This window comes from Natator depressus, chromosome 5 (assembly GCF_965152275.1).
Source record: "Natator depressus isolate rNatDep1 chromosome 5, rNatDep2.hap1, whole genome shotgun sequence".
NCBI classification, from domain to species: domain Eukaryota; kingdom Metazoa; phylum Chordata; order Testudines; family Cheloniidae; genus Natator; species Natator depressus.
In genome coordinates this window covers 27,370,704-27,382,998 of record NC_134238.1, presented here as the reverse complement: position 1 = coordinate 27,382,998, position 12,295 = coordinate 27,370,704, and the positions used below count along the sequence as shown (strand labels likewise).

The 12,295-nt window shown below is 41.5% G+C and overlaps 2 protein-coding genes across 3 annotated transcripts in view; both read left to right on the top strand.

Moving 5' to 3' along the window:
• The window catches only part of DAB2 (DAB adaptor protein 2), a 39,551-nt gene extending 35,454 nt beyond the window's left edge, over window positions 1-4,097 (top strand). For both annotated transcript variants that reach the window (XM_074952499.1, XM_074952500.1), the window contains 3 exons: window positions 1,942-2,577; window positions 3,083-3,192; window positions 4,027-4,097. In XM_074952499.1, the coding sequence (XP_074808600.1) occupies window positions 1,942-2,577; window positions 3,083-3,192; window positions 4,027-4,092 (812 nt within the window). In that variant the 3' untranslated portion in view covers window positions 4,093-4,097. The remainder of the gene's footprint in view (window positions 1-1,941; window positions 2,578-3,082; window positions 3,193-4,026) is intronic.
• Window positions 4,098-9,377: 5,280 nt separating this feature from the next.
• Window positions 9,378-12,295, top strand: part of C9 (complement C9) — a 32,899-nt gene continuing 29,981 nt past the window's right edge. The window contains exon 1 of the mRNA XM_074953919.1: window positions 9,378-11,242. Within this exon, the coding sequence (XP_074810020.1) occupies window positions 11,091-11,242 (152 nt within the window). The 5' untranslated portion in view covers window positions 9,378-11,090. The remainder of the gene's footprint in view (window positions 11,243-12,295) is intronic.

Below are 12,295 nucleotides of genomic sequence, written 5' to 3'. Positions count from 1 at the left end.
TATGAACTGAACTTTAGTTTTGGCTTCTGTCCATGACAAATGATGCACAACCAAACTAGACTATGGATCTGAGTTAGGCACCCAACCAAGTTATTGTCTCCTGCAGAGAGTATGTAGGAGTGGAAAGCAGAGTTCTTTGATTCTGAATACTGGACTCTAAACCAGATTCAGGAGAGCAAAACATTAATGATCCTTGCAATCCTACTTGCATTGGAGAAGCAAATCTAACCTCTCTAAAATCTGAGAAAATAAGCAGTAAATGTGTGTGGCTCCCCCATGTCCATAAAAGGTAGAGCTGAACAGAAATGTTAGTTTCTTTTCACTCACAAGGCTAATATACAACTAGCTAAATTCAATTAGTGTCACTCTGGCACCTTAGAATCCATTACTACTAATATATTATTATTTCAAAGATTAAGTGGAATATTCATATAATCACAGACCAGCTCAAATGGATCACAAGTCACAGGGATGTAAGGCTTGGGCTGAGAGGGAACCCAGTTTTAAAAATCTGGAGACTTTCTTATGTCAAATTTTGCTTGAAAATATTAGCTAGGCAACAGTACCCCAGAGACAGCCCTGGGGCTATATATGAATGTATGTAGCTAGCTGAACAGTCCATGCAGTGCCACTAACTCTCTAACATGCAGTATCTTAAAGTATTGCATACAAAAGCAGCACGTAACCTAGTTGCATCTTAGTCAGCAGATCAATGTCCTCAACTTTGAGGGCTGCTCTCCAAATGACTTAAGGGAGGAAGGCAATAAAATTCAGACTGGGTTGGGGTCAGGCAACTATAGGGAAACGTGCCACTTAAGGTAAGAGCAGGAGCAGAAGATTCTGATGCGTAGAGCCTTGGATCTCTGGAAGAGATCCATTTGGCTTACTAACCAATGAGGCTTAAACTATGTGACTTGGGGCAGAGGGAGCTGGGGGAGTTAAATGTGGTGGTGGTGAGGCAAGCTGCTTCTGTACATAATAGGATGCAGAGGAAGGACTGAAATGGCTGAAGATATTTACATTCAGCATTAATAAACCTTCATTTTCAGAGTGAGTAGTAATGGAATGCATAGGTAACTCACGCGCTCTCTCACACTGAGAATATAGAGTTCTAGGCTCTTTCCCTGCAAGAGGCAATGGCCTCAATCTTGCACTGAAATCTGCCTTCTAACAATGTTCTTAAAGCTAGAGTAAGACCTTGAGTCACTAACAAACCTGTCTCCTTAAGCTATCATTAAAACTGAGTTTAGAATAACTTTTTTCATTTTGAAAATGGGACTAGCAGCACACTAGTCACCTTAGGAAGAGCTTGCCTACCTCAAGGGAGGCATCAGACCCAATCACACTGTAGCCTATACAAACCACCTGCACTCAGCCAGGTTCAGGTCAGCATGACCCAATGAAGGAAACTTGTTTAGTTTTTGTCTGTTTGAAACTCTCCTGGTGACGTGCTGTATAGGCATATTACACTGAATACATCTGTATGATACAGATTCCTACTTGCTAGCAAGACTTATTCTTGACATGGAGCTAGTCAGGGTTAACTGACATCAAAGGGCATTTTGTATTTCTTGGTTTAACATGCAGTATATCAGTGGTGGTCTGGAGCAGACCCTCAACACTTTCTGACAGAATAAAATCAAATATCTAAGAACAAGGTTTTTAGAGCCCCCAAATTAAAATGGCTTGTCTAAGTACCCTTTCCACTTAATAGGGTGACGTAATAGCTTTTATTGGACCAGCTTTAGTGGTGAAAGACAAGCCTTTGTGCTACAGCGCTCTTGTGAAGGAAGCTTCACAGGCATTGAAGTCTAACGTCTTGCTGATGCATAGATTTGTACTGTGAAAAACTCAAGTAAGGAGCACAAGTATTCATACAGTACACCTACAGAGATGCCTCACTATACCCTATTTACAAGTCTTGCATATAATCTTTCGTAGGTGGCTTGCCAGGAACATCTCCAACACCATGGAGTCAACAGTCCTCAGTTTTCAATCCTACCACATCAGTATTTCCTGGATCCATTATGGGTGCTCAACCTACAGGCTTTACTCAACCACTTGCCTTCAGTGCCCCTCAAGCAGTCTCAGGGTGGGGTCAGCCTGCGTCCTTTGGAGCCCCATCACCATCTCAATCTCCTGGTTTCTGGAGTCAGCCAGCACATGTCTCTCCTACTCCTTGGGCACAACCAGCCGCCATTGGAAATCCTTTCCAGACCAGCATGTTTCCATCTACTACACAGCCCCCTGCTATGTTGTCTTCTGTCTCAGCAACTAGCCCTCCTCAGCCACCACCCAGAACTGCACCTCTGAAGGAGCCATCTAAGAAGGAAAGTGATGCCTTCACTGCATTAGACCCACTTGGGGATAAAGAGAAAAAGGATGTAAAAGAAATGTTTAAAGACTTCCAGCTGACAAAGCCACCTGCAGTACCAGCAAGGAGGGGAGAACAGCAGCAAAGTCGTCTTGGGGCTTCTGGAGCTTTCACTAGTTACTTTAATAGCAAAGTGGGCATTCTTCAAGACCACGCTGATCACAATGACTTGGCAGCTAATCAATTGTCTACTAAAATCAGTGGTAAATTCCCTTTTCTTAATGCTTCATCAAGCCATAGGGGGAAGAATAAACCAAGACCTTCCCTTGCAAGGAAGCTAATTTTAAATATTAAGTGCCTTTAGATAGCTAGGCTAGCATCTTCTCTTGTCAAGATACTTTCTGTTGCTAGTCTATATTAAAGTTATAGTCTGAGGGTCATCCTTAATTTATTGCTGCCCAATACTGCCCTCTAGCATTCATATATATTCTCTAAACCACTCACTTTCAAAACTGTAAACTTTCTAGTTTGAATTATTTAAGCTAATTGGCATCTTTTTTTAGAAATAACTAAGGTGACTCCTCATAAGTAGAAGCTCTGCACAAAGTTTGATTCTAGCTTGAAATCTATCTTCTAGAAAATTACACTCAACTAATCCTCCAGGTTCTGGAGGAAATCCTACTGTATATTCATTCAGAAATCAAGGCCTGCCTAGATCTGAGCTCTTTCCACAAGGAAAGTAACTTGTCTAAACTCTCTTTCGCATAGAACCACCAAAGCCTGCTCCCAGACAAAGCACTTTGCCAGCTTCCAAGCCTGATGCCCTGTTTGAAAACCCCTTTCAGACAGATCCTTTCAGCACGTCCTCACAACCCTCTGTAAGTACTAAGCGCTGTTTACCTACCCAGTAGTTCTCTGAAGTCTCCTGTCAACACTGCACAAATCTGTGGGGGTTTGCCCACTGGTGGGGCACTTCCCATTTGGTGACAAAACAATTCCCTAGCAGGGTCAGCAAATTCCATGTATTCCCATGTTTGACTTCAAATTCACCTTCAGGGGGAAGGGAGAAAATACTACTTGTGAACCTAAGCCAAATTCTGAATAGCATTACTAACTCCCAGGGTGAAGGTGCCTTTAGTTTTGTGGTATGAGGCAGTTATGCTTTGTCAGCCATATTGACGAAGCCACAATTCTTTCCAACTAGCTTAGGCCTTCCCCTCTTTGCAGGGTAGGGGGTAAGGAGCATGAAATGTGTAGCTTCTCTGTTTTGGCCAAAGAATGGAGGCCTCCATCCTGGGTATCCTACAGGGAAGGAAGTAGCCTAACCACATTCTGCATTTGGAACATGAGACTTGAAGCCCTTTATGGAAACTCTGGAACTTCTCCAAAATACTGATTTTTTTTTTTTTTTTCATTTTAGTCTAAACTAAATTTATTGGCTGAATCCCATATGAATATTAAATACACATGTCTTTGTACAGATAAGTATGAGTCAAGTTAAATAGACTTTAATTCTAACCCAGCCCTAAATATACATTTATTGTTCATTTAGCCAACTGTTTAACTAATACTTCCACTGTAAATATTTCCAGAATGCCTGAAATGTGGGTTGTTTAAAACCACTTGCCCAACATCTCTCCCTCCCACCTTTCATAGTGTGCAGAGTTCACCAGTTTAGTAGCCCATTGTTTATAAACAATCTTCTATTTTAGACTGCATCTCAGCCATCACCATCTTCTGATCTATTTGGTGATCCTTTTGGAAATCCATTTGCATAACTTTGGTAAGTGGCTCTGTGTAATTGACATGTTTCTCAGTATGTCTTTATGGAGAAACCACCAAAGAATTGGAAAGCTAGTCTACTGACCACTTTTCCCCATGTGACTGACATGGGAAGGTGGTCTGTGCTGAAGAGTCTGGCATTGTGGCTAATACAATTGACTAGCAAAATTATTAGCTTGCCCAGTGGCTGGGGAAGGGAGGAGACCAAGACACTTAACGTCTCTTTAAAAGCAAGTATGTTTAAACTTGGAGCAATGCAAATCACTGACCCTAATTTCTAAACTGGAAGAAATAGGTGGCCTCAGTCTGAATTCACTAACTGCATGCAGTGGAAGAGCTACCTCTTCTCCTACAAGCTTATAGAATCTCAAGAGTCCAAGATTACCCACCCACATTGGTTAATGTCCATGCCCATAATTGCTGCAGGGTAGCTTTCAGTACCAAATTATAGAACAGGGATTCACTACATGTGGTCTGCCTTTAATTTTGTTTCCAGGATCAGATGTCAGGTGACATAAAACCAGCTACTACTTTTTAAGATGAGAATACCCCTCTCCTGAGATCAGTTTAGCTATGCTCTCTAGTATAATCCCTTTGTTTCCAGCTTTTTCTTTGTAGCAGAATGGTAGTTGGCATGTATACATCTGGGTCAAATATGGAAGCAGGATTTAATGCAGATAAGGGCAGCCTGAACCACAGTGGAAAAGTAACTGACTCATCATATGAAATATATTAATTCTCTAGGTGTCACAGCAGACTGAGAAATCCTAATAGCACAGTATAAATGCTGTTGAAGTAACTAAAACTGGTTTTTGTTCTCTAACTTATTTGATTTCACTGTTTCCTGTAGTAAAGGTTAAAATGCAACTTCATGCATTGGAAAAGGAATGTTTTTTCATTACAGCAAATAAGATTTGACAACCAGAAAGTTGACTTAGTCCCTTCTGCAAGGTGCACAAAGTTGAAAATGGACTCCACTTTAGGAAAAACTCTGCACTTAAACTACAATAGGCAGGATTACTTAGAAATTAGCCAGCTCTTCCAGACTTTGGGTGGATAACCATTTCTAATGCAACAAATGCACTTAGCAGAACTCTGCATAAAAGGCTACACTTAGATCCTACAAGTTAAACAAATCTTCCCCCTGCTCAATTGTCTCAACCTTACAATGAGCAGACAGTATTACCATAACTAATATTTCCACATTTTACTGGAGGTCCTAGTAGTCAAGGTTACTAGCTTCTTGCTGAAGATTTAAGTGTAGACTAGAATCTCTAAAGGCTTACCAGAAAAATATTGTATAGAATATTAGGGTGTGGAGAATTGACACACACACACACACACACACACACACACCTTTTTGCTCTGTTTGTGTTTTTTTTTGTTTGTGTGGGGTTTTTTTTGTTTGGGGTTTTTTGGCTTTTTTGGCAACATCTCTACTAGCAGTTTTATGCGGTGAGTGGGTGAAGTGGTTTTTATCACAATTCCTAACCACTTTCTCTCTTTACCAGAAACCAGGTGTAACCAGCAAAGGACAAATGGCATAACAAGACAACCCCTCCTTGTCACCATTTTCTACTAGTCTTATTTTTCATTGTCTGCCTTCATCCTTGATGCCTATTCTGATTGTTGTTAATGTCTGTCTGCTGTGATCTAAAAACTCTGTGTGGACTGAAACATGAGCCCTCAAAGAGAACCTGCTGTTAACATAATTCAAGATGAAGCCAAGGAAAATATCCAGACTTTCATGCTGGAGGCCCAGGTTCAAGTTGGTGGATGTGAATTTTTTTCTGTAACCTCTTCAGTTTCTTCTGATTAAGAACTGCATATGTAAGTCTTGTGGAAACACTGACTTCCCAGTCTTACTGTGGTGTTTTTAAACATGGTCCCCTACACTTAATTCTTGCAGCACTTACTGTAATGGTGGTAATAAGGAGTTGAGCACCCATTTTGAGGAAGAAACTATGCATTCTCCTCCACATAGGGAAAGGGAATTGTGGATGCAGAATTTGCAAGATTCTAAATCCACAACACTGTGAAGTGACAAGCTTCTTTTTTTCACACCTCTGGATTCCACTGATGGCTGTCGCACTCCAAAATGGCAGCCATTTAAAGCTTTTTCTTAAACCTCGACTTTTCAATGTACAATAGTTTGTCTTGTATTTATGATGACTGTGCAACTGGTGATAACTTATGGCTTTCCTTCTGATTTCTAAATAGTGGGAAAACAAAAACCAAAGTAGACAAGAAAAATCCAGTGCTTGCAACTCATATTGAAAATGGCAAAATGCCCTCATCTGATTGTAATTAGTCCCTTAACTACAACATAGTTGCAGAATCTGGAAAAGCAGTGGCCATAGAGAACAAACTCCAACACTGTTTCCAACTGACAAATTGTCTAAGCTAATGTTCTGGAATCTGACCTTGGACCTAAAGCTGAAACACCTCAGCCAAACTTCAAATTGTGTCTAATGCCCTGTGTTTTTAAATCTGCTAAGGGTTGTGGGTCGGGGGGGAAATCAAATAGGGTGCTGGATTTTTCTTGCTTCAAGCAAGAAAGCTTGGCAGATGGGTTTCTTGTCGAATCACTTGCTAAACTTCAGTGAATGTCCAGAATGATCTGAACTCCAATCACTTGTCACAGACATGGTGTAAGCCAGTTCCAGTATGTGTTGGAAGGGCAAATGGCAATCTTTTGTATTGATCTTGATTTCACCTGATGCCTTAGTATTTTGTGAATTTTGATGCACCTCATACAACTTTGAGGTAGCGATCCACCTCTCAAAGGAGATTGTGCCTTCCTTTGTGAACCTCCGTACTAACTGACTTGTATCTAAATCAGTCACTTATAAACTAAACTGTTAAGGTTACTTTGCTTTTTGGACACAGGCCTAATCAGCTCTTGCCATTCTGTTGGTGGGTTAGTTTCTTACTCAACCATTTATAGGTGTAAACTTGAAATACTATCTTGTCTTTAATGTTGAATTGGATACCTAAACAAATGCTAAACAGAGAATTACTTCTGGAAAATCAATATGAAGGCAACTTTAGTGACAAATTCAGCCAGTCATGCAACTTGTTCTGTATATAACCTTTCTCTTGTGCACTTTCCTACAATGCAATTAAAAGTTATGAATTTATAAGTACTTGTCTCAAACTGGAAATGTAGAAACTTATGGATGTTACTATTATATAAACTGTAGTCACACAACTAGTAGTTTTCTAATGACATTAAAAAGATGCAGCTCTTTATATCAAATGAGTGTGGGTTGCCTGTTTCCGGAAGGAGCAGTACGTCAAGGCGTACTAACATGCCATGCAGCATATTTTCTTTCTTCTGGAGCAAGAACTGAACATCCTAGGAGTTTATCACTATTTAGAATGTCCAATTTTATGGCTATTTCTAGCCAAACTGATAGACTTCATCAAAGGAATCATCGCATTTTCTATGCTTTCCAGTTAGAATACTTCCTGTTTAGTGGCTTTTCAGAGGAGTTTAATTTGAGAGCAGTTTTCTTCTATTTTTATATACTTCAGAATTTCAAGTAGCCATTTTTGGACCAGTTTTTCCTCCATAACTGTAGAACTTCAGTAAGATACAAATGGCATTGGAGAGTGAGCACTGACTCATCAGCCCTGTTCCACAGCAACTGCTCGACTTAGAATGATCCCTCTCACTACCTTAACCTAAAGATGCTTCAGGCATAGCAATGGCGCTTCAGCCTTTGTAGGAAAGGTTAGGATAGCCTCCCTAACAGGATGATTCAACTACATAGATGGAAGGGTTTTGCAAGGAACCTTTTATTTTCATCCATGGTAGAATGAGCTGATGGAGGGTAATTGGTTATTTGTCTTTTCTGTGTCCCTTTTTATCTGCTCCTAACCTTGGGCTCAATTCTACCTTGTTTTTGTCAGGTGTCCAAGTACATAAAATACTTGGATGTGAAACCACTCTAAATAGTGAACACATTCCACTCCTGTGTCTAATACTAGCAGTCCAATGGCTTACATTCAGGCTATTCCCATAAATGGGACTTTTTCCTGTTAAAGTAACAAATACACAGCTGGTCAACAGTCAAAGTTCTGTTAGACAAATGCTAAAAGTAAAAATGTTTAAATATTTATTTAAACCTGACTATTGGACTTGGATTGCTAAAGGGAATGACTTGCCTCCTGAAATGGTAAATCCTGCACTACAGTATACTGATCAAGTCTATTTCATTTTTGTTCCTTAAACACTTCTAGTTTTGTTTAAACAGTGTACCAGGAACAGTTGTGACCCAAGCCTTTCCCATGAGTCCCCCATACCTAGCACTATATTCTTGTTCAGTAGTTAATGGCTTGTGAGTTGAGGAACAGTCAGTGCTTAGAGTGGTGTTTCAAAACAAATCTGGCAACTCCTTTTACACGTACTGCAGTAACACATAGCCCTCCACCCATTACTGCACAGCATTAAAGGTTACTAGGCAACTCTAGCCTAAGGAATGGTCTCAGGCCAGGTCTACATTACAAACCTGTAGTATAACACCACTCAGGGGCATGAAAAATCCACACCTGAGGAACATAATTATACCAACCTAACACCTCAGGTAGAGCAGTGGTTTTAAAACTTTTTTCTGGTGACCCAGCTGAAGAAAATTGTTAATGCTCATGACCTAGCTGGCCTGAGGGGTTTGGGGTGTGGGAGGCAAGTCAGGGTGCAGGAGTGAGGGCTGTGGGGTGGGCTTGGGAATGAGTGATCCACAGTGTGGGAGGGGGCTCTGGGCAGGGGCTTGAGGTGCAGGAAGGGCTTTGGGTGAAGGCTCTGGGGTAGGGCCAGGATGAGGGGTTTAGGGTACAGGAAAGGGCTCTGGGTATGGGGGGCTCAGGAGATTGGGGCACAGGCTTACCTTGGGCAGCTCCTGGTCAGCAGCACAACAGGGGTGCAAAGGCAGGCTTCCTGCCTGTCCCACCACCACAGACTGCACTCTACCCCAGAACCAGCCACTAGCAGGTCTGGCTCCTAGATGGAGGTGCACAAGCAGCTCCACACAGCTTTTGCCCACAGACCACCACCACCACCCCCCCGCCCCCGCAGCACCAATGTAGCATTACATGTGTAGACCTGCCTTTTTTTTTTTTTTTTTTGGTAGAGACTTTGCCAAGACTACAGTGAGACCGTTTGAAAGGGGAAAAACTCAGTCCAGATTTAACCCATCTGCTAGTCTCCAATGCCATTAACAGTGGAAACCTGTCTAAACTACTTAATCTTAGAAAAGTGGAATTAAGTTGAGTTGGCTTTGAAAGTCAAAGATGACAGAGTCTGGTAGAATTGTAAAGGCAGAGGAAGAAGCCTTTAGCCTATAAACAAAATAACCCTACACACTGCATGTTCAATGGAGCAAACTAACATTAGACAATTGTGAGTTTGCTACATCCAGTGCAAACTTATAGCTGCTCTGCTGTACAAGGTTTTATCTTCCTGATATGTAGTCATTGCTTCACACTTCTGAAATGGTAAACACAGTTATAGTAGCAGGGGTGACTGGTCTGGGTGAGCAGTACATGTCTCAACTACTTGACACTAAAATGTTCCTAGTACAAAATGTCCATAGCCTGAAATCGTTCCTACCAGAGAGCATTAACCCTGATTTTTGGGCACTTAAATGAGCTAGTGGCTCAATCCCAAAATGAAGAGAAATTCCTAACTACAGGGAAATCCATAAAGGAAACAGCCAAAAGGTTACATGCTCTAGTCATCCCTGGAAAATAGGGCAGTGCATTCAATGTAATATATTGTTCCTGGGCTCAAAGCCCTCAGCCTATATAATGGCCCATGATACCTACAATCCTATGGGTAGGCGGCTTCTCCACAATGAGTTTTGACAATGAAACTTTGGCAAAGGTAGTGATCTTGGAAATAGCCACTGATGCACCACAAGTAGCACAGAGTGACATGATTCTTGCAGAATCCAGAACCTGGTGCCATCACAGGGGGAGCGATAGCTCAGTGGTTTGAGCATTGGCCTGCTAAACCCAGAGTTGTGAGTTCAATCCTTGAAGGGGCCATTTAGGGATCTGGGGCAAAAATTGGGGATTGGTCCTGCTTTGAGCAGGGAGTTGGATTAGATGACCTGATATTCTATGAGCTTGATACCCCCTTTGGGGGGAGGGATAACTCAGTAGTTTGAGCTTTGGCCTGCTAAACCCAGGGTTGTGAGTTCAATCCTTGAGGGATCTGGGGTAAAATTGGGGATTCGTCCTGCTTTGAGCAGGGGGTTGGACTAGATGACCTCCTGAGGTCCCTTTGAACCATGGTATTCTATGTAATTGTGAGGTCTGATGGCACAGGGTCCTAGGGACTCATCTGATTTGAGTCCCTATCCTTTTAGATAAACAGGTTCTTCATGACAGCAGGACTGAAGGCCAGAACAGCTGACTAAACCTTATTGTGCTACTGAATTACTAAACTAGTGTAAATGGTGAAGTCTTTAAATCATGATTTAAAGACTTCAGTAACCCAGCCAGAGGTTAGAGCTCTGTTACAGGAGTAGGTGAGTAAGGTACTCTGCCCTGCAATGTGTGGGAGTTCAGGCTGGATGATCACAATAGTCCCTGCTTCCCTTAAAGTCTGAGTAGGTATAAATCCTTTGGACTTGCAAAAACATCTCCCCCATCCCACACCTCCAAGCCTCCACATAATGATTCCCTAAACATAGACAATTTCTGAATTGTTGGTATTCCTTTTGCAGTATTCTCCAATGGAGAGTTATATGCATTTAAGTGTCTTCTAGTTCAATAGCAGGGCTCTATTCCCTACCTGGTTGGTCAAAAGGGGAAGAATCTCAATCTCTGCTGGGGAAATACTGCAACAAAAGACAACTTGAATATTCATACAGACTTACTTTCCCACCATGCTTTCAGTGAACTCTAGAGCATGTACCATAAGTCAACATTAGCTATGGCCTATCACTGGCATGCTCTGTGGGCGTTGCCTTTGTGCTTCTGGTAAGAAATGACACAGGGAACAAATAAAGACTCCAAATTCAGTCCCAGCAGTTTCTTCCATCCAGCTAAAAAAGCTAGAAGCATGCATGCTATCCTGCAACTTACATGTGCGCTATGTATTTTAGAAGCAACCACCTTGGTTTCAGGAGAGATGAGAAGGTAATTCCTTTCATTTTTTTCTTTGTATCAGCAGCTTTGTACTAGATTTTGTTTTACCCAGAACAGACAGTAAAACGTGTGCATTCATCTACAGGGCTGCCTTATTCTTGTAACCCTTTTTTTAAATGCCACCTGGCAGTATCAGTTTCAGATTCCTTGGATTTTATATTGCATCTGTAGGGCATGATCAAGCATATATGGCTAAAGACAGCAATGATTATATACTGTATGGAGACCATTATTTTAGCTGTTTATATTAAATAAAGTACTAAAGTATAATCTGGACTGTTGCTTGTTTTGCCTGGCACATTTCTCCCTGACAGGTTTCAGAGTAGCAGCTGTGTTAGTCTGTATTTGCAAAAAGAAAAGGAGTACTTGTGGCACCTTAGAGACTAACAAATTTATTTTGAGCATAAGCTTTCATGAGCTACAGCTCACTTCATCGGATGCAGTGAGCTGTAGCTCATGAAAGCTTATGCTCAAATAAATTGGTTAGTCTCTAAGGTGCCACAAGTACTCCTTTTCTTATTTCTCCCTGAGAGATTTTCACTTTTCTAGTGATGGAGTACAGATTACTGATATTTCAAAGCTCCTAGTCTATACGCCATTCTCTCAAGCCAGACCTTATTAATAGTGCGTCAGTACCATGTAATAGTGACCAACTCTCTTAAGAGTTGTGCTAGTTATATGGTGTCTCCATAAAGATATGCAAAAAGGCACATTTCAACTCCAGCAGCAGAGTCCTGCCAGCTCAGTGCTCCTAAAGTGAGATTGTTGGAATTACCAAACTGGATCAGATCCAAGAGCCATCTAGTCCAGTACCTTGTCTTTGACAGTGGTGAATACCAGATGCTTTGGAGGAAGGTATAAGACCCCTGAGGTTGGCAGAAATGGGATAAAAAAAGTTTCCTCAGCTTTAGTTATGAAGTGTTTTTGTCGTCCCCGTCCCCCCCCCCAAAAAAAAGGCTTGGGGGGGGGATGGCAGTCAGAAACTGAGGTGACCTTGACCTGAATAGTTTCAGTTGACAGAGAAAAAAAATTGTTTTGACCTGA